At 41.0% G+C, this 22,957-nt stretch overlaps 2 protein-coding genes across 26 annotated transcripts in view; both read left to right on the top strand.

The window, feature by feature from the left end:
* Positions 1 to 126: 126 nt before the first annotated feature.
* Positions 127 to 11,642, top strand: arl5a (ADP-ribosylation factor-like 5A). Its single transcript, XM_046361083.1, has 6 exons — positions 127 to 534; positions 8,879 to 8,939; positions 9,291 to 9,438; positions 9,710 to 9,793; positions 10,579 to 10,730; positions 10,984 to 11,642. The coding sequence occupies exons 1-6, from the start codon at positions 489 to 491 to the stop codon at positions 11,030 to 11,032; spliced, it is 540 nt and encodes a 179-aa protein (XP_046217039.1). The 5' UTR covers positions 127 to 488; the 3' UTR covers positions 11,033 to 11,642.
* A 10,120-nt stretch (positions 11,643 to 21,762) lies between these two features.
* neb (nebulin) overlaps positions 21,763 to 22,957 on the top strand; it is an 87,694-nt gene continuing 86,499 nt past the window's right edge. For 7 of the 25 annotated variants that reach the window (XM_046363201.1, XM_046363198.1, XM_046363191.1 and 4 more), the window contains exons 1-2: positions 21,769 to 21,796; positions 22,464 to 22,574. The gene's annotated coding sequence lies outside the window, so the exon portion shown is untranslated. Of the gene's footprint in view, positions 21,797 to 22,463; positions 22,575 to 22,957 lie in introns of all 25 variants that reach the window. The other 18 variants (XM_046363196.1, XM_046363189.1, XM_046363204.1 and 15 more) reach the window with 8 other exon arrangements.

Here is a 22,957-nt window from a genome sequence, read left to right as displayed (position 1 = left end):
TGAAGACACTGTCTTATCAAATATGTGGCATTTTGTGAATGCTTGCAATTGCCTCACTTCAAAATATGACTTAAAGTGCCTATTGATGCAGTATTACTGTGGGTAATAATTTTCTGATTCTCTCTGGAATCCATCCTCACTGGACCGACTGTGGAGAGAGTGCAGTTTAGAGTAGGCGTGCGTCAGTGTTGACGACCGCACTCCAGCGGACCAAGCAAGCCAGCTATCATTGTATTATCTAGAAATAAAATGTAAACCGCGTCCTGTAATTCTATGTCGACCATAAAGGCCTTTGTACAAAGATGAAAACGTTGTCAAGAAGCGTTGACATTACTGGTTTCTTTTTCACCGTCAAATATTGCCAAGTGTGATACTGACAGCAGCATTGCCTGGCTAGCGCATTAGCAACATCGTCAGGAATTCGCTATAGCCTAGTTAAATTAATTGGCCGTAGGTACTGGTAGTTGTCCAAAGGCTCCGCAACAGCCATGGGAATACTTTTCACCAAGCTATGGAGGCTTTTCAATCATCAAGGTAAGTATATCGTTAACGTCGAGTGTGAAGTTCAATGGATAAGTTAGCTAGCTAGTCCAGCTGTTAGCCAACACAGCCAAGCCTGGTCCACTGCTAGCTACGTTAGTTTACTTGCTAATGTATCATAGCTTTAGTTTTTACCGGGCCTATATCAGTCTAACGTAAAGCTGCATTTTCTTTACCCAGTTACTGTAGCTACATAGGTAACTATTTTGCTGTAATTTACAGTAATACATACATTAGTTAGGTAACGTTAGTTGCATGATATCTCCTAGCTAGCTAGCTATCGTCAACACTGCAGTGTTCAGAGGGCCTGTGCTGTAGTATTTTATTTTAACCTTTAACCTAATAAGAACATATTCTTATTTACAATGACGACCTAGGAACAGTGGGTTAACTGCCTTGTTCAGGGGTAGAACGACAGATTTAGTTAACGTTATGTCCTTAACTATTCTGATTTTCAAGGCCTAACATTGCTAGCTAATGTTACATTGTCATTGTTTAGAGTAGACCGACTCCGGTTTGGCTTAGTAAACAGAGGAACAGGCACTACAGTACAATGTATATAATGTTGCACATTTTCTTTCTCTTGGGAAGCATACGCTCCTGAGTTTTTCTTTTCTATCGGAATGAACTAGTAGATTCCATAAAATACAGTACTCTTTTGGTGTGTGTTTATGTTATCTCGGTGTTGTGTCCATATTGAACTAATTTAATGAGAGGTATATTATCAGGTAGGTAAATTCAGGATCACTGGAGAGTAAAATGGAACTTCAAGTTTCAAATTTGAGCACGAGCCCAGCTACATTTGTCCCGTTCCTCTCACAGATTGTAGACTAAAACTGTGTCTGTTGTCGTCTTTAGTGCACTGTGCATTTGTCTGAATTAGCTGAAAATGTAACCAATTCCTCCCGGCTCAATCCTGTGCTCACTCAATATGTAATCAGATCTGTGCGAACCCCTGTAACATGAGCGCCGAGGGCAGCAGAGTATTTCTATAGAAAGTTCTCTTTGGACTGTTCGGTTTTATGTTGTAGGCCTATCTATTCTCAGGGGATCACTGACTGCGGTAAAGACTTTTTTGCCTAGTCAAATAAAAGGCCAAATACATAAACAATCACGGATATCGTAACTAAAGTGGTTCACTCGCATGCAGTCAGTAGCTTGGTTTCCATCCAATTTGCGACAGATTTTCGTGCAAATAATATAAAACCGACATTAAAATATATGTGCCTTTCCACACCAGAGGTGTTTCCATCAGACTGACTTTGCGGATACAAGTATGTGCGTTATGACATAGTGCACATAAACAATTTTTGCGCTTAAATGTTCATGTAACGAATAACAAAACATTGTCAAGTGTCTCCATTCTATTTTCCATAGTTTTGTCACACAAACTGTTTCGATAATTGGCACATTTTCCCAATCTGGTTTTCGTGCATGCTCTCCAGACAACGGTTCACGGATAAAGTAGACACTCGACATGTAAGATTATATGTTGAGATGGATAAAATCAAGATTATTTTGATTTGTTAATTGACAGCTAAGCACCGATCATCGTGTAACTAGCTTACAAATTAAGACCCTCGATTTTATTGGAAAATAGCATCAAGCTCATCACCATGCACTTTTACCACCCTGGACTATATAACTGCCTTGATTTAGTTGGACCTCAGGAAGAGTAGCTGCTGCCTTGCACCTAATGGGGATCCATAATAAATATAGCATCACGTGACTGCAAATTTACCTCGACATGAAGGTTATTCTATCAACAGTCACACAATAAATCGTTTCCACCGCAATTTGTTGCACAATACATTTTCTGTCGAAAGAACAAATTGTCTGTCGACATTTTAAATTATACCGACATTTCCTGTTTCCTTCACACTTGTCGTGTTTAAAAAATATATTTTTCATATGCCATGACTTTACTTGCATACAAACTAGTGAAAACATATTGTGATATTATTTCGTATCGTTTTGACAATAAAGCAATATTATTTTTGCGTTAGTTGGCTGTACCCGTTTTTTCCCCTCATAGCTTGATTTCCACCTTGTTTTTAAATAGGGAGCCAATTTGTTTTTAGCACTTTTATTTCCATGACTGATCAAAACTAGTTTTCTCATGGTTCTCTTGTCGCTCTGCAGAAGGCATTGTGAGCCATATGCTTCAACCATTGAATCACAATAAAATCACAGTATCAAATAGCAATACATAGAATATCGATAATCGCAAGACATATTGTATCTGCACTTATGTATCGTGATAATATCGTATTGTCAGGTCCCTGGCTATTCCCAGCCGTAATAAAAAATGGATGGAAACGTGTTTACTGCCACATCAGAATGTGTTTACCCAAGGATGAAAATGAAGGAATGACTCATTCTGAATGATGACGACTCCTGTCTGTTGTCCTAGCCTGGTTCCAGATATGCTTGATATGCTAGTGTTTTTGCTAACTCAATTTCTGTCATTGTCAAGCCAAACATGTATGGTATGGCAATTCCATAAGGAGTTTTCAATAAAGCTACAGTTGTCCCTGGCTGGACAGCTAGTCTCTAACGAAATACAACACCATCTTTTTTGTCTGTTACTACCAGAGTTAGGCATACCTCCCACCCAAAGCATGTCCTGTCATGCAGTGCTTTTTATGTTTTCAACGCTGCTGAAAATGGAAATGATCTGTTCTGTCAACTCTTTACCCAGCTTCTTCACTCAGACAAACTATTGTTAGAGGCTTACAGCACCTTTCATATCTGCTCTACATGAAAATATTTTTGCATATATAGCCTATCATTGTACACTGTATTTTCTGGTCTCATTTAAAATATACGTGACACATTTCTGAGTGGCTCCATATTGGTTCAGTCAGAGCGATACTGTAGCTAAATTGTCTTATAAAAACAGGCTAGTTTCATTGGAATCCCCTCTCACAATGTCTTTATTTTGTAATATAAAGACCATGTCCTCTCACATAGGTCTATTGTAATTGGCTATGTCCTGTGTTTGAGGAAGGCTTTGATTGGTAGTCTTCTACCAGCAACGGTGTCCCACATGTCATAAAGCCCATGGGGCGCGAGGCGTTCCATTTGTGCTGCGGTGTCAGTAGTACGTCAAACAGGAATTTCAAAGACTCATCTCACTGTGGGGGTTTAAATGGAACAATGGCAGTTCATTCACAAGGTGAAGGACAAATACAATTCACTAGCACATCACCAGTTACAATGGCTATTTACAGTAAATAGGGACAATAGGAGAGTGTGAATGGAACAGTATGCATATATTTTAACTGCTCACACAGCCTAAGCGACCTTTGCAACTGAGAAAGGCTCTTATGCATTTGCTTACACAAGACTAACTGGTGGTGAGCTCAAACTCCGGTGACGCAGCTGTGTGCTCTGTGCAATCTGCATTTTTTTGCAGTGGCTGCAAAAAAGTTCACATAGTAAGATTTGTATCAGGTTCAAAACAAGTTGGTATCTGCATTACCTAATGGCAAAAAATAACGCTCACCAGAACAAGTATCTACATAATGGCATCGATAAGACCACCCCCATGGGACCACCCCCATGAGCAAAAATAGGAATTTCCCTTTCCTTAAAGTACCAAAGTAGTCTTCTACTATGTGTTCAGTTGTAATGAAAGTAAAGTACTCCACTGACTGACAGACTTTGAAGGCAGTCCAGAGTAGTTCAAGTAGGTGTTGAGTGCTGTGTCAAGGTACAGTTGAAGTCAGACGTTTACATACACCTTAGCCAAATACATTTAAATTCAGTTTTTCACAATTCCTGCCATTTAATCTTATTAAAATCCCCTGTCTTAGGTCAGTTAGGATCACCACTTTATTTTAAGAATGTGAAATGTCAGATTAATAGTAGAGAGTGATTTATTTCAGCTTTTATTTCTTTCATCACATTCACATCACATCACATTCAGCATAGCATTGCCTTTAAATTGTTTAACTTGGGTCAAACATTTCAGGTAGCCTTCCACAAGCTTCCCACAATAAGTTGGGTGAATTTTGGCCCATTCCTCCTGACAGAGCTGGTGTAACTGAGTCAGGTTTGTAGGATCCTTGCTCACACACGCTTTTTCAGGTCTGCCCGCAAACTTTATATAGAATTGAGGTCAGGGCTTTGTGATGACCACTCCAATACTTTGACTTTGTTGTCCTAAAGCCATTTTGCCACAACTTTGGAAGTATGCTTGGGGTCATTTGGAAGACCCATTTGCGACCAAGCTTTAACTTCCTGACTGATATATTGATGTTGCTTCAATATAACCACATAATTTTCCTACCTCATGATGCCATCTATTTTGTGAAGAGCACTAGTCCCTCCAGCAGCAAAGCACCCCCACAACATGATGCTGCCACCTTCATGATGCTGATGTTCTTTCGCTTGCAAGCCTCCCCCTTTTTCCTCCAAACATAATGATGGTCATTATGGCCAAACAGTTCTATTTTTGTTTCATCAGACCAGAGGACATTTCTCCAAAAGTACAATCTTTGTCCCCATGTGCAGTTGCACAGCGTAGTCTGGCTTTTTTATTGGGGGTTTGGAGCAGTGGCTTCTTCCTTGCTGAGCGGACTTTCAGGTTATGTCGATATAGGACTTGTTTCCCTGTGGATATAGATACTTTTGTACCTGTTTCCGGCAGCATCTTCACAAGGTCCTTTGCTGTTGTTCTGGGATTGATTTGCACTTTTTGCACCACAGTACATTCATCTCTAGGAGACAGAACGCGTCTCCTTCCTGAGCGGTTTGACGGTTGCTTGGTCAGAAGGTGTTTACACTTGCGTCCTATTGTTTGTACAGATGAACGTGGTACCTTCAGGCGTTTGGAAATTGCTCCCAAAGATGAATCAGCCTTGTGGAGGTCCACACATTTTTTTCCGGAGGACTTTTGATTTTCCCATGATGTCAAGCAAAGAGGCACTGAGTTTGAAGGTAGGCCTTGAAATACATTCACAGGTACACCTCCAATTGACTCAAATTATGTCAATTAGTCTATCAGGAACTTCTAAAGCCATTACATCATTTTCTGGAATGTTCCAAGCTGTTTAAAGGCAAAGTCAACTTAGTGTATGTAAACTTCTGACCCACTGGAATTGTGATACGGTGGCAGGTAGCCTAGTGGTTAAAGTGTTGGACTAGTAACCAAAAGGTTCCAAGATCGAATCCCTGAGCTGACGAGGTAAAAATCTGTCTTTCTGTCCCTGAAAAATGCAGTTACCCCACTGTTCCTAGGCCGTCATTGAAAATAAGAATTTGTTCTTAACTGACTCCTGCGTTGGCCAGCAGCTCTTCGCTGTGCTTCAAGCATAGTGCTGTTTATGACTTCAAGCCTATCAACTCCCGAGATTAGGCTGGCAATACTATAGTGCCTATAAGAACATCCAATAGTCAAAAGTATATGAAATACAAATGAATACAAATTGTATAGAGAGAGTCCCATAATTCCTATAATAACTACAACCTAAAACTTCTTAATTGTGAATATTGAAGACTCATGTTAAAAGGAACTACCAGCTTTCATACGTATCATTTTGACAATACTGCAATGTTTAGTTTTTGAGCTAGTTTGCTGTAACTGCACCAAAACTCCAGTATTTATCCTTTATAGCTTGTAGAGCCATCTTCTTTTTAAATAGGGAGCCCATTTTTTTTCAGCACTTTCATGACTGATCAAAACTCGTTTTGTCATGGTTCTCTTTTGTCCCTTTGCAGCAAACATATTGTGAGCAATATGTTAGGAACATTGAATCACAATAAAATCACAGTATTGAAACGCAATACATGTAGAATCGCAATATCGTATTGGCACCTAAGTATCTTGATATCGTATCGTGAGGTCCCTGGTAATTCCCAGCCCTACTAAAACATTTGTACTCGTATATGGGTTGAAAATGGCAGATTTGGAGACATATGTGCCTAAATCGGAATGCAGACAGTAGCTGTACACTAACATGTTATACATCAGAGCTCAGGGTCTCCACTTCACACCGCTGTATCGGTTATGACTGACAGCTGTTCTGAACTTGAGCACCACGGCCAACAAGAAGTTGCTCCCCATAAGGTTAATTGGGCCACTTTTGCAAGTGTTTTGTTGTCCAAGTGTGCACTTCACATTTCCATATCATAAAATGCATGTACTGTAATATACTGAGTGTACAAAACATTAACACCTTCCTCATATTGAGTTTGTACACTCAGTGTACGGTGTCAACCTTTCTGATCACTATGTTTGGTGTACAGTTACAAAATGACATGGCGTTATACCCTGGGTTTCCCTGAACAGAATGAGTTTGGTTGTTGTTGTGTTGTCAAGACTATTTGCCGTGGATCACACATCTGAATGCACTCATGACTCTATTCTGTGCGCACCAAAATTATAGTCTGCTTCTCTGAATTGCCTTGTGAAATCCTAACACTGTAAGATCGTATTAATTTACCTAGTCGTGTTTGCAATAGAACAAGCTTTCAAATAATGCCCACCTGACCCAGATTTCGCTTTACAATGGGCCGTTTTTTGATTGTCTAAACAACAACAGTAATTGTGTGATGGCAAGGTTGAGTTCCAAACAAAAGAGTGCTTGCTCTAATTCCTCAACGACACAGCTAGGAGAACTAGTTGAAGACTCTTTCAGTCATAAGTGCATTGAAATTACTTAGGAACTATGCACCTCTCACTCAAATCCTTGTCATTTATTTGTTGTCTTATGCTTTACGTTCCACACAATTCCCAAGAATATTCTTATCATGTTACTGAATGTATCCAGAGTATTTTCAGATCAACAAATGCAGAGAAAAGAACAGTAAATGTAAAATGCCCATAAAATCAAGTGTAATGTTTGGATTCAGTCTTGTCAGGTGAACTGTTGTCCTCACCTTTTAATCTAATAATTTTCCCATTATCTCCTAACGGTTCCCTTTTAATTGCTACCATGGTTATGCATATGCCTTCCATATTTATTCTGTAGAAACATTTCAATCTAGCCCTATCTATATAGGTCAGTTCCCACTGAGTGTAAGGGTTCATCTTACAGAATGCAAATCATTTCAGCAAAATGAAATATAAATGTTGGTAAAGGTCATTGTTGAGAAAAGTGTGTGTGTGTGTATATGCATATATATATATATATATATATAAAGCACCAACATGTGAAGTTCATAGGAACACATACAATTTGCCTATGAACTTCACATGTTGGTGCTCATGGTCCTTTTACATGGAAATGACCAGAGGACATAAGGAGGAGCTGGTGATAATGACCTAGGAGCAGTGTTGGCAGAGTGTAGGCTACTGTTTCTTATCTGCAGTACTGGATCAGTCAAACTATATGTGAGCCCCAGTGCCTTAGACTAAGCATGGTGGATGGTCCTGAAGGCATGTCAGAAAACATGTAGAGATGTAAACTGACTCTCTCCCCTCTTGAGTCTTATGGCCCAGACACTAACAAGGCTCTAGATGTTCTTGAGGCTCCCTCTCAGTTCTGGTTTTCTGGGGTTTTAAAGACAAAAGATTCACTTCTGTAATTTACATCCTGCTCAACCAACATTTCCTTGTCAGTCACATGATCAGTCTACATAAGTTGATCATATGGGAATGAGTAAGGGAGATGGGAGTGATGTGAGAAGGAGAGAGTATTGAGTAGGCCCAGCCCTAGATCCAATCCAAACACACTATACTCCTGTCTGCAGCTTTCAAAAGGGGAGTGGTTAGGCTATTTGTTCAGCTTTGTTAGTAATAATTTTGCTCAACCTGGCCTATACCCATATCTGGTTGGTTCTTCTCTGCTAATACTGTGCATTTCTCAAATTCCAGTCACAATGTGGTTACGTACAGGCGGCAGTGTTTATATAGAGCTGCATATTTGAGTCCAGAAGGCTTTGACTTTGCTTGGATGACCAGGTGGTGGCTCCGTATCCGTCCAACCATTCCCAACAGCTGCTGCTTTCAGCTTGAGCAAGCAAGCTCACCCTAATGTAGGTCTAACTGTGGGTGTTTCCCCCTCTTCTCTGGCACTGCTAAGTCTGAGTGAGAAAGCAGTGTGAAAATGTTTAAAACATGGTCGTTTTTCACTGTCAAGTCTCGAAGTCTGCTCCAAAACCAAATGGATTGTTTAATTCATGGCTGTGCTTTGGAGATCTGAGGCCCTTTGTTTGAACAATATCAACAGTGTTTTAGAAGAAAATGAAGAATGGTGCTGCTCCCTATTGGGTGTGTAGGTCAGCCATAATGCATTGAAGTCAGACTTATTTTAGAAGTTTATAGCCTAGTGTCTTGTGATTATTTGTACGTGTTTTTAAGACTTATTTCTTCTTACTCTTTTTCTTTCAGAGCACAAAGTTATTATTGTGGGCCTGGACAATGCGGGGAAGACCACCATACTTTACCAGTTGTAAGTTTTTTGCCTACTGTTAATACTCTCTCTCTGTTAGGAGATAAAGATAGGGGGATGAGAGTGAGGCCTGAAGAAGGGAAAACAGTGGTACAACAACAGTAGACTCATTTCTTCTCACAACTAGGGGGAGATTAGGACTTCATAAGGTTTTTTTCTGCTAAATGAGAAAGTGACCTTAGCTTAAATACGTTTTGGTTAACCCACTTATGGAAGAATGTGATCCAATAGGGAATAGATTTACAAAATTACCTGTTGACAACCACATTGTTCTCATGCCTACCAACATTCTTACTGACTTGATTGTTGTTTTGCATTGATATTGAGAAACTCCTGTGCTTGTGCTTGCAGTTCTATGAATGAGGTGGTCCACACGTCTCCTACAATAGGCAGCAACGTGGAGGAGATAGTGGTGAACAACACGCACTTCCTGATGTGGGACATAGGAGGACAGGAGTCACTGAGATCCTCCTGGAACACGTACTACACTAACACAGAGGTCAGACCACGTACCGTGGCTGTATGGCAGTTGTTTGTTGAACTGTTAACTGTGTGTGTGTGTCTTGAATTAAACTAGGCTGCCTGGTAACATGTAACAAAAACTGCTCAACAATATTGCTATGTAATTACAATGTAAATTCCAAAATATTAAAGGATTAATACAATGTTGCTAGTGTTATTACTTAGATATAAGAGCAACATAATGTACAGTGTTACAACTGTTTTTTAAATATCCTTTCTTATGTCTCTCTCCCTATCTTTCTCTCCAGTTTGTGATCGTAGTGGTGGACAGCACAGACAGAGAGAGAATCTCTGTCACCAAAGAGGAACTCTACAGAATGCTTGCACATGAAGTGAGTTTTGGTGTTCTTGGCCATGTTTTATAGTGCACACTGCACACAATATTTGTGTCAACGTAGAATGAGTTTTATAACTAAGATGGGAACAAATTTGTCATAGTGGGTAGAACAAGCAAGGAGGAGGGCAGAGCCAAGCACGAGCTAGCGAGATCCTATTGGCGTGTTCTTGCAAACATTAGCCTATTTCCGTTAGGGAACACCTACTCTGTGAAGTGTGCGTGTGCAATAACTCAATTCACCTTTGCACTCTTTCTTATCAACACAATATTTTAGAACTTTGGCAAAGGCTAAAGTCTACAAAACTTTGCCACTGTTTGAAACAGATTCTAGTTTTTGGGAACAGAAAATGTGCAGAATGTCGGCCAAAATCTATCTCATTCTTCTATTGCCGGCCGCTGGGCTTCCTCTCACTACCATATTTGGTATTGAGTGGAAACGCCAAACGGATGCTTCACATTTATACATCCAGTGAAATATCTGTCTCATTGTTCAATCTGTGATACTACCCTCAGCCTAGCAAACATGGAAGCAGCCTATGTTCTATGATGATCTATGAGCATATGGGTACCTCTCAATTTCATTCTCCTCATCCTCCCTCCTTGTATTTACTCCTTAATTGTCTTAGAACCCAAACTCAAATCAAATTTTACTGGTTGCATACGCATATTTATTAGATGTTATTGCGGTTGTAGCGAAATGCATGAAACAGAGTTGCTTAGGAGCTGGGAATAAAGTGACCATGTCTAACGGCGTCATCTTGTCATTCAACCTCTCTTCAGGACCTGAAGAAGGCAGGCCTGCTGATTTTTGCTAACAAACAGGATGTAAAAGGCTGTATGTCTGTGGCTGAGATCTCCCAGAGCCTGCAGCTTACCTCAGTCAAAGACCACCAGTGGCACATCCAAGCCTGCTGCGCCCTCACTGGAGAGGGGTAAGTGAAACATTTTCATTTAACCATTATTTATGCCGGTTATTCTCGTTGGGATTAAAGCTATTTTGCAAGAGACCTGGTCCAACATTCATACAGTAGGGCACTGTTGCGCAGCTTTTTTATGCCAGGGACCGGCAAGCTATGGTCTTTCCTCCCTGGAGGGTCGCTTACATTTAAACTAGCATTTGTCTTATTCCCACTTTTATATGCTGAAAATGACATTCTCTCTCCTTCCTGTCTCCCTACCTTTTAGGTTGTGCCAGGGCCTGGAGTGGATGATGTCACGACTGCGGGTTAGATGACCTTTGACGCTGATCAACAACAACAGTGTGATGTTCCTTTCTTCTCTCTACACCTTCAGTCCTGAGGGATTGGGTGGTTTACAGGCGGCTCTTTTCCTCTCCATGAGACTGACTTGACCCGGTTGGTCAGACTCCCTACCGGCCAGGATGTTGTTTTTCTGCTGCGTGTTTATTTATTTCTACAGAACACTGATCTGCTCTGACTGAGAACTGTGAACAACCAGAACTGTACCACTCTACCATTTCAGGATCCATTCTGGAAAGAAAAACGAAACAAAAGACTCTCTATTTAATTTCTGAATCTGCACGCTTGGTTTTCATACTATAAGAAAAAGGAATGCTTGGGACAGCTCAGATTTAACAGGAGTCGTCTTTAGTTGTGTGTGAGTGGGCTTGCCTACCCAGAGTGGCCTTGTTGCAGTATTGTCAGATGGCCTGAGGTGGTGGTATTGCCCTGTGTGTACAGTCCAGTATTTACATTACATCTGCATCCCAAATGGGATATATATATCAGCAAAAAAGAAACGTTCTCTCACTGTCAACTGCGTTTATTTTCAGCAAACTTAACATGTGTAAATATTTGTATGAACATAACAAGATTCAACAACTGAGACATAAACTGAACAAGTTCCACAGATATGACTAACAGAAATGGAATAATGTGTGTCTGAACAAAGGGGGGGTCAAAATCAAAAGTAACAGTCAGTATCTGGTGTGGCCACCAGCTGCATTAGGTACTGCAGTGCATCTCATGAACTGCACCAGATTTGTTAACTCTTGCTGTGAGATGTCACCCCACTCTTCCATCAAGGCACTTGCCGGACATTTCTGGAGGGAATGGCCCTAGCCCACACCCTCCGATCCAACAGGTCCCAGACGTGCTCAATGGAATTGAGATCCGGGCTCTTCACTGGCCATGGCAGAACACTGACATTCCTGTCTTGCAGGAAATCACATTCAGAACAAGCAGTATGGCTGGTGGAATTGTCATGCTGGAGACTCATGTCAGGATGAACCTGCAGGAAGGAGTAGGATGTCTTCCCTGTAACACACAGCGTTGAGATTGCCTGCAATGACGACAAGCTCAGTCCGATGATGCTGTGACACACCACCCCAGACCATGACGGACCCTCCACCTCCAAATAGATCCCGCTCCAGAGTACAGGCCTCAGTGTAATGCTCATTCCTTTGACGATAAACGTGAATCCGACCATTACCCCAGGTGAGACAAAACCGCGACTCGTCAGTAAAGAGCACTTTTTGCCAGTCCTGTCTAGTCCAGCGACGGTGGGTTTGTGCCCATAGGTGATGTTGTTGTCGGTGATGTCTGGTGAGGACCTGCCTTACAACAGGCCTACAAGCCCTCAGTCCAGCCTCTCTCAGCCTATTGCCGACAGTCCGAGCACTGATGAAGGGATTGTGCGTTCCTAGTGTAACTCGAGAAGTTGTTGTTGCCATCCTGTACCCTCCCCGCAGGTGTGATGTTCAGATGTACCGATCCTGTGCAGGTGTTGTTACACGTGGTCTGCCACTGCGAGGATGATCAGCTGTCTGTCCTGTCTCCCTGTAGTGCTGTCTTACGCGTCTCACAGTATGGACATTGCAATTTATTTCCCTGGCCACATCTGCAGTCCTCATGCCTCCTTGCAGCATGCCTAAGGCACGTTCACACAGATGACCAGGGATCATGGGCATCTTTCTTTTGGTGTTTTTCAGAGTCAGTAAAAAGGCCTCTTTAGTGTCCTACGTTTTCATAACTGTGACCTCAATTGCCTAGCATCTGTAAGCTGTTAGTGTCTTAATGACGGTTTCACAGGTGCATGTTCATTAATTGTTTATGGTTCATTGAACAAGCATGGGAAACAGTGTTTAAACCCTTTACAATGAAGATATATGAAGTTATTTGGATTTTACGCATTATCTTTGAAAGACAGGGTCCTGAAAAAGGGATGTTTCTTTTTTTGCTGAGTGTGTGTGTATATACTGTATATATATATATGTATATACAGTGGGGCCAAAAAGTATTTAGTCAGCCACCAATTGTGCAAGTTCTCCCACTTAAAAAGATGAGAGGCTTGTAATTGTCATCATAGGTACACTTCAATCAACTATGACAGACAAAATTAGAAGAAAAAATCCAGAAAATCACTGTACGATTTTTAATGAATTTATTTGCAAATTATGGTGGAAAATAAGTATTTGGTCAATAACAAAAGTTTATCTCAATACTTTGTTATATACCCTTTGTTGGCAATGACAAAGGTTGAATGTTTTCTGTAAGTCTTCACAAGGTTTTCACACACTGTTGCTGGTATTTTGGCCCATTCCTCCATGCAGATCTCCTCTAGAGCAGTGATGTTTTGGGGCTGTTGCTGGGCAACACGGACTTTCAACTCCCTCCAAAGATTTTCTATGGGGTTGAGATCTGGAGACTGGCTAGGCCACTCCAGGACCTTGAAATGCTTCTTACAAAGCCACTCCTTCGTTGTCCGGGCGGTGTGTATGGGGATCATTGTCATGCTGAAAGGCCCAGCCACGTTTCATCTTCAATGACCTTGCTGATGGAAGGAGGTTTTCCCTCAAAATCTCATGATACATGGCCCCATTCATTCTTTCCTTTACACGGATCAGTCGTCCTGGTCCCTTTGCAGAAAAACAGCCCCAAAGCATGATGTTTTCACCCCCATGCTTCACAGTAGGTATGGTGTTCTTTGGATGCAACTCAGCATTCTTTGTCCTCCAAACACGACGAGTTGAGTTCTGACCGTATGACATTCTCCCAATCTTCTTCTGGATCATCCAAATGCTCTCTAGCAAACTTCAGACGGGCCTGGACATGTACTGGCTTAAGCAGGGGGACACGTCTGGAATTGCAGGATTTGAGTCCCTGGCGGCGTAGTGTGTTACTGATGGTAGGCTTTGTTACTTTGGTCCCAGCTCTCTGCAGGTCATTCACTAGGTCCCCCTGTGTGGTTCTGGGATTTTTGCTCACCGTTCTTGTGATCATTTTGACCCCATGGGGTGAGATCTTGCGTGGAGCCCCAGATCGAGAGAGATTATCAGTGGTCTTGTATGTCTTCCATTTCCTAATAATTGCTCCCACAGTTGATTTCTTCAAACCAAGCTGCTTACCTATTGCAGATTCAGTCTTCCCAGCCTGGTGCAGGTCTACAATTTTGTTTCTGGTGTCCTTTGACAGCTCTTTGGTCTTGGCCATAGTGGAGTTTGGAGTGTGACTGTTTGAGGTTGTGGACAGGTGTCTTTTATACTGATAACAAGTTCAAACAGGTGTCATTAACACAGGTAACGAGTGGAGGACAAAGGAGCCTCTTAAAGAAGAAGTTACAGGTCTGTGAGAGCCAGAAATCTTGCTTGTTTGTAGGTGACCAAATACTTATTTTCCACCATTATTTGCAAATAAATAAATAAAAAATCCTACAATGTGATTTTCTGGATTTCTTTCCCTCATTTTGTCTGTCATAGTTGAAGTGTACCTATGATGAAAATTACAGGCCTCTCATCTTTTTAAGTGGGAGAACTTGCACAATTGGTGACTGACTAAAGACTTTTTTGCCCCACTGTATCTGTGTGTGTGTGTATATATTCTGTATATGTGTGTGTATGTTATTTGGAATGCACATTACATTACCTTGTGCCTGCTGTGTCTGAATCCTCACATGATGGCGGCTGAAGACACTAAATCAAAGAAAACAAGGGAGAAACCCAACTCCCTCAGCTCATATGAAATACAGTGAATAAAAATAGTGTTTTTAAGTTTTGGGTGCATTACATATGTCATAAATGTGTTTTTATTTTGTAGGTAAGTAATATTTCTCTCTTTGTGGTTTCTAAACATTGGTTTGTCTTCATGTGACCTTGGGATAGTGTGTTTTTAATGTATTGATACTCTTCAACCAACCTCTGGGAGCAGTATGTTCTGCTGTGATTCTTCAACCAACCTCTGGGGGCAGTATGTTCTGCTGTGGACCATTGGACTCATGTTCAACATTCTTTCAGAGAATGGCCACTGACTGACTGACAGACAGACGGGAACAGTGAGGGAGTGACACTGGACAGTCCATGTAGAAGTCTGTAGCACAGCCAGGGACGGGATGAGGAGAGAGTAGACCAAAGTCAAAGTATCCTTTTATTATCCCAAACGTGGGAAATCACTTGCCTTGCTTCAGATAGAAATGGTGAGCAGTCAGGCAGGGTTGAGGTGAGCATCTCCAGCGCTCCCGTAGTGTTGTTGTACATAGTGAGACGGCCCTAAATACTGGGCCAGGTTGTCCTTTCGCAATGGTTCAGATTTCAATATTCCTATAGATAGAGTAAGTCATATATATCCCAGAACAGCACTTCAGTCAGAGTTGATATTTGCATCATATGTTTGTATGGGAACCTAAGTATTTTATCACCCTTTATTTACGCTCGTTCAGTTTTCCAATGAGATTAGTTTTAGTTGGTATAGCCTGACGTATTTATTTCAGAACTGGCGTTTGTCAGTCATTGGTCATCAAACGTGAGTAAAATGACCAATATTAAGCAAATAATAATGACGGTAAGCAAATAACCTACAAGTATAGGTAATGTATGTTGTCTCCATGATTGCCTTGGTGAGTCAGTAGTAAAACACTATTCCATTTGTCACCTGTCCAGAGTGGAGTAGATGGCCTGTCTTCAACAAGGAAGTCTGTCATTGTGTGTGTCAAACACCATAAACATAAGAATAATGTGATCTGAAAGGTGAGTACCAAATCCTGGTAATGTTATTCTCGTGTATGACGCTCAAGTGTCCCATGCTGCAAAATAGGTTTTTCCCATTGAGATAAAAAAAACTTGAGTAAATGAAGGATACATGAAAAATGCAATCATGTTCATCCCACATACATGATAATGATAGTAAAATATAAACATGCCAACATGACTTGCATGACTCAGCACGCAGTATAAAAAACAAGACCTCAGTCAGAAAGCATTCAAACCATAGTCATAGTTCAAACTTTATGGGCTATATGACTCCTACATGTCAGTTACCCGTACCCATGTTAAACATCCCAGGATCCTTTGCACAGTCATGCCATGATGACCTATGACACCATCATTGCCACATCTATCCTCTTACCTCAGTGTTGATGGGAACAATTGTTATCCAAGGAGTTAGTGGTGAGATTTTTGAGAGCTCAGTACCATTGGCATAATGCTGTAGCTATCAATGTGCAGCTGCTACTGTCCTCTATGTCCTCCACCATGCCATTTTTTCCAGTGACTAAGCAGAATCATTTGGCTTCTCCCCTGGTGTCGCTCCTGGGTAGTTTTTATCCCTCTACTGTCTGCTAGAATCATGTCGATAGCCCCTCCAAATCCCCAACCAAAACAGCAAAATGATCCAATTCTGTTGAAAGAATGGATAATAATTCATTCTATTCTATCCCCAAACCGTATTATACATTCACAAACCATAAAGAGATGGGTTGTTTTTTAATATACGTTTAACCTTGGCCCATAGTGAAGATACTGTAAACACTCCTACTTCACTGAAACACTGGTGCACTGACTTAGTCTGATAAAGGATGCCATAGCTGTCTCCAATGCAGATAAATTACAACAATATAGACTGGGTACAACGTGTTGAGGTAATGAGCTTTCTCAATGAAGACATGTCTGTATCTTAGCCCTATTTCTCCATGAAGGCCAATTTACCTGTCGTTCTGTTTTTATAGACTTGAAAAACTGCAGCGACGTTGCTAACATGGCCTAGACATCCTTGATTCAGTGTATCACAGACCAGAGTGCTGAGACTACTGCTTTCAGACAAGAGAGAGATGTGTTGTGAGGTGATGAAAAACTCAGCTGTGCCTGTTAATCAAAGCCCTGTGACTCCCTTCTCCTGTGGGGGATGTCACATACCTCAGCCAGAGTTGCAGGCAGAGCCATAGGATGGAAAGAGGGGTAACAGAAAGGTAGATGTATGCTACTGAGGTAACAATACATGTACAACACTTTTTATATGAACTTATATACAGTTGCCCATACCAACTTAGGTGAAAGGATATTTTGTATTTTCTCAGGGAAAGCTGTATCACTGTAACATCATCCCCTCCCCCCACTGTACATGTATTTCCACTAGCTGAAAATAGTCCACTGTTGTCATTTTTATTTACAGTGGGGTCCATAATTATTGGCACCCTAGATAAAGCAAAAAAACACTATAAAATATATAATACAAATACTGAGCTATATTGAATGCTCAAAAATATTTAATACAATTGCTCAGAGATAGAGATTTTGTTTAACAAGTAATAAATAAAATATTGGCAGCCCTGTTTTCAGTACTCCAGCAGTCTACTGAGGATAATGACACTGAGCCTTTCTCTACCAGGTTTTTGGCTAAAATGTCCTGGTACTTCGTAAAGTTCATGATGTCATTGACCTTAACAAGAGCCACAGGACCAGTGGAAGCAAAATAGCCCCATAACATCAAAGACGCACCACCATATTTTGCTTCCATTTTTTAACGCCAAACCCACCACTGGTGTGCATGGCAAAAAAAGCCCTATTTTTATGTCATCTGACAATAGCACTGCCTGGAGTTTGATAAACGGTATTGGCACTTGGATTGGAAATGGTTCTATGGTCGGATGACATGAAAATAGAGCTATATGGCCACGCACACCAGTGGTGGGTTTAACTGGGATACCACATCTGGGATAACTATAGTTTTAACTATGCTTTGTGTAAAGGATAGTTACTTTGGAGGTGACAACAGATATTTGAATACAGATCCCAAAAATGACATCTTTTGAAAACTATTTGAGTGCAGATCTCATGAAATAATTACTTTTTAAAACTATTGGAATATAGATCTCAGAAAGCAACTACTTGAAGGAAAGGAGGGGAGCGACTAGGAGAAGGAGACATGCAAGACTTCAGAGACGCAACTTGAAGGGAGGGAAACTGCTGGAAGAATGGAGATGGTTTTACACCACAAACCATAACAGGGTAATGTCATACCAGCTTGACTGGTGCCTGATCTAACCTTTAACTCACAGGCTGAGCTCAATCTAGAAGTATGGTATGAGTAACTTGTCATACGTCTTCTGCAGCATACAGTTATATCAGGAGCTCAGTATCATGCTGAGTTGCTATTTACTTCTTTATGGTGCATATTTATTTAGGGTTGGTGGTGTGACAGCAGGTCAATGGTTTGATTCCCTTTCCTTCAAATCCAAATCCATTATGGTGTTGACCCTGCTCCAGATACCACACAGCCCTGTGGCCAGGGAGACTTAACACAGGACCTTGATCAGAGAGTCTCCTGCATAGAGTCAGTCAGTACAGTCAGTACCTCCACCTGAACTACAGTACCAGTCTCTCCAAGGGCAGTATCAAGCGTCTCAGAGTACTGATCTAGGATCAGGTCCCCCATGTCCATGTTATAATCCTATTAATTCATTATGATCAAAAAGGCAAAACTGATCTTAAATCAGCACTCCTGCTCTGAGACGCTTGATAAATACAACCCCAGACTCAGAGCCCACTTCCACTCAAGGAACCCCCTGCAACACACTGTCCCCACTGACATCACCCCCAAACCAGCCAATATTCGTGATCACTTTCCATCACCCCCTAGGGGGGCAGGTAGTTGGGGTTTTCTCTTGTTTTCTTTCCCCTCTCTGCCCCTTCTTACCCCTTCCTCATAGCTGTATACAATGTGTATACAAAACATTAAGAACACCTGCTCTTTCTATGAAATACACTGACCAGGTTTGATTTGATTTGATTTGTTGTCCTCATTTGGAGTCTTTATTTTAATATACAATTTATAATACAATCACATTTTCACATATAACTCACTGTTACAAACAGCACTGCCATATTGACCAGATAAATAATCTAACAGTATGCAAAGGTAGATTGGTTCCTTCATGTACCATAGTCCTGCATAACCTTCCAATGTATTATATTTAAATGGTTCTAAAGTATTGTTTGAATTTATTTAATGAAAGGTATTTGGTTTGCTCAGATAAATTATTCAATTTCTTTATTCCTCTGAATCTAAATGTTATTTTGCCTTATTTCTCTTTTCTGCCTGGATAACACATTGATGGTGGACAATCTATTCCTAGTATTGACTGAATGTCTGTCTCTTACCTACTGAATACTGTTGTTAATGGAGTTTGGCCGTTTTAAATGGTGTGCATCGTAAAATAAAATAAGCATGTTTTTTATAATTATCTTGTTGATTGATGACCACCTAAGATCATTGTGCATGACTACAACAGAAGAATCATATCTCCACCTTAAAACAATCCTTGCTGCTTTGTTGAATGCTATGATCCCTTATTGATGTCACTTGTTAAATCCACTTCAATCAGTGTAAATGAAGGGGAGGAGATACCGTTGAAGGTGGAAGTTTACATACACCTTAGCCAAATACATTTAAACTCACTTTTTCATAATTCCTGACATTTAATCCTAGTAAAAATTCTCTGTCTTAGGTCAGTTAGGATCACCACTTTATTTTAAGAATGTGAAATGTCAGAGTAATAGTAGATATAATTATTTCTTTCAGCTTTTATTTCTTTCATCACATTCCCAGTGGGTCAGAAGTTTACATACACCATATTAGTATTTGGTAGCAAACGTTTCGGGTAGCCTTCCACAAGCTTCCCAGAATAAGTTGGGTAAATTTTGGCCCATTCCTCCTGACAGAGCTGGTGTAACTGAGTCCGGCCTCCTTGCTCGCAAAAGCTTTTTCAATTCTGCACACATTTTCAATAGGATTGAGGTCAGGGCTTTGTGATGGCCACTCCAATACCTTGACTTTGTTGTCCTTAAGCAATTTTGCCACAACTTTGGAAGTATGCTTGGGGTCATTATCCATTTGGAAGACCCATTTGCGACCAAGCTTCAACTTCCTGACTGATGTCTTGAGATGTTGCTTCAATATATCCACATAATTTTTCTTCCTCTTGACGCCATCTATTTTGTGAAGTGCACCAGTCCCTCCAGCAGCAAAGCACCCCCACAACATGATGCTGCCACCCCCGTGCTTCATGGTTGGAATGGTGTTCTTCGGCTTGCAAGCCTCCCCCTTTTTCCTCCAAACATAACTATGGTCATTATGGCCAAACAGTTCTATTTTTGTTTCATCAGACCAGAGGACATTTCTCTAAAAAGTATGATCTTTGTCCTCATGTGCAGTTGCAAACCTTAGCCTGGCTTTTTTATGGCGGTTTTGGAGCAGTGGCTTCTTTTCTTGCTGAGCTGCCTTTCAGGTTATGTTGATATAGGACTCGTTTTCATGTGGAAATAGATACTTTTGTACCTGTTTCCTCCAGCATCTCCATAATGTCCTTTACTGTTGTTCTGGGATTGATTTGCTGTTGTTCTGGGATTGATTTGCACTTTTCGCACCAAAGTACTTTCATCTCTAGGAGACAGAACGTGCCTCCTTCCTGAGCGGTATGGCGGCTGCGTTGTCCCAAGGTGTTTATACTTGCGTGCTATTGTTTGTACAGATGAACGTGGTACCTTCAGGCGTTTTGAAAATGTTCCCAAGGATGAACCAGACTTGTGGAGGTGTTCACTTTTTCTGAGGTCTTGGCTGATTTCTTTAGATTTTTCCATGATGTCAAGCAAAGAGGCACTGAGTTTGAACGTAGGCCTTGCAATACATCCACAGGTACACCTCCAATTGACTCATATTATGTCAATTAGCCTATCAGAAAGAAGCTTCTAAAGCCATGACATCATTTTCTGGAATTTTCCAAGCTGTTTAAAGGCACAGTCTATTTAGTGTATGTACATTTCTGACCCACTGGAGTTGTGATATAGTAAATTATAAGTGAAATAATCTGTCTGTAAACAATCGTTGGAAAAGTTACTTGTGTCATGGACAAAGTATATGTCCTAACTGACTTGCCAAAACTATAGTTTGTCAACAGAAAATTTGTGGAGTGGTTGAAAAACCACCACGTAAACTTCCGACTTCAACTGTAGGTTAAGGAGGGATTTTTAAGCCTTGAGAAAATTGAAGCATTTTACATTTTAGTCATTTCACAGACGCTCTGATCCAAAGCAATTTACAGTAGTGAGTGCATACAGTTTCGTAATGGTCCCCCGTGGGAATCAAAACCACAACCCTGGCTTTGCAAGCTCTACAAACTGAGCCACACGGGACTAGATGGATTGTGTATGTGTGCCATTCAGAAGGTGAATGGGCAAGACAAAAAGTGAACTGCCTTTGAACAGGGTATGGTAGTAGGTGCCCGTTCCTTTTTGTCAATAACTGCAACACTGCTGGGTTTTTCACGCTCAACAATTTCAACACTTGAAGGACATCCAGCCAACTTGATACAACTCTTGGGAAGCATTTGAGTCAACATGGGCCAACATATCCCTGTGGAATGCTTTCGACACCTTGTAGAGTCCATGCCCTGATGAATTAAGGCTGTTCTGAGAGCAAAGGAAGGGGGGGGTAAGGTGCAACTCAATATCAGGAAGGTATTTCTAATATTTGGTATACTTAGTGTATATTGCACTCAGATAAATTTACTTAACAGGTGCTATTTTCTTGAGGGATCACTTAGGTATATTTAGATTTTGAAACCTGAGAGCGCCAGCCTCTGATTGGTTGTTTGGACCACATGATAACCACGGTGCTGCTGCAGCTGTGAGCTGTCGCCCATCGTTTCTGTGGAGGGAAGTTGGGGAGGCTCTTTGGCGGATTGGGAAACAATTAAACTCTAAAGTAAACTGGTAAGCTAAAAGAATCAATAAACTGAACATATTCCTTCCTTTCATCTTACTGCTCCAGCATTGCCATCGTTTGGGACTATTTTGTCTTCTGTACAGTTATGTCTCCTGCTGCCTTTGGATTGCTTAGAGATAGTTAATGAAGGAACAATCCCAGTTAACGGGCTGTGTCCTCGTTAAAGCAGTCTCGGAGCAGTTGATTTCCAGAGACCAACAGGCCAACAATGGGACACCTTTTTAAAACACCACGAGTTTGTTGCATTTTCCAAACCTCTCCTGCTTCTGTTTTCAAGTAATTTTTGGTGGAAAAGTACTTTTGTGAATGGAGTGCTAAAAAAGGGTAGTTAGTACAGCCATCCTAAATTTAACCTGCAGCCTCAGAAGGCATTGGAGCTCTGTTAGCTAAACAAAGCCAGCCAATCAGACTGTGGTATCAACTTACATGACAAACAGCTGTCCCAACCCTTCAGTCAGGAGGCGCAGGACTGCTCTAGGGGGGTTTCAGGTGTCAAACTCTCATCAAAGTCTACCGGCCTTCAAAAGGCATTCCAGTACAACTGTGATCCCACCTTTTAGCTGTACCTGAGCTTTATCTTATCTGGTGTGGAATTGGAGTTGATCACATTGAGAGTGGATGTTAATTCTGACGCTTATTTGTTTACTTGTCTAGGCTTTAGGACAAAACACAAATTGGAATATCAGTTTGGGACCCTAGTGGACAGCAAGTCAGCAGCTTCCTTTACTGTAAGGTTGCTGGAAATACTTCAGGAGTCTTTCTTGGGTACGACATGTTCCACTGTTTGGCATCATTGTGTGTGCATGTTATGTGTGAATGACTTTGTTAGAAGGTTCTGTCCATATCCTGTCTTTGACTTTGGCGGTTTGGGTTCACCAGAGACTGCAAGGCAGGTTCTTAAAATATCTCTGTTAATGTTGTCCTTCAGCCTCTGGTAAAGACACATTGCTCTATGGAGGGCACTAGTACTGCTTTTTCCTTCTAAAGAGGACATGTATTGTAACACAGAGTTTTACATTGATGTTGACTGTTACGTTCAAATTATGGATACTAGATGATTGTGAATTGTGCTTGTAAAGTTTCAACCGTATTTTACTGGGAGGTGCATCATTGAGAATTTAAATGCCTGATGATGTTATGTGTTTGAG

This window comes from Oncorhynchus gorbuscha, linkage group LG09, assembly GCF_021184085.1.
Source record: "Oncorhynchus gorbuscha isolate QuinsamMale2020 ecotype Even-year linkage group LG09, OgorEven_v1.0, whole genome shotgun sequence".
Taxonomy (NCBI): domain Eukaryota; kingdom Metazoa; phylum Chordata; class Actinopteri; order Salmoniformes; family Salmonidae; genus Oncorhynchus; species Oncorhynchus gorbuscha.
This window is presented reverse-complemented; position numbering and strand designations above follow the sequence as displayed.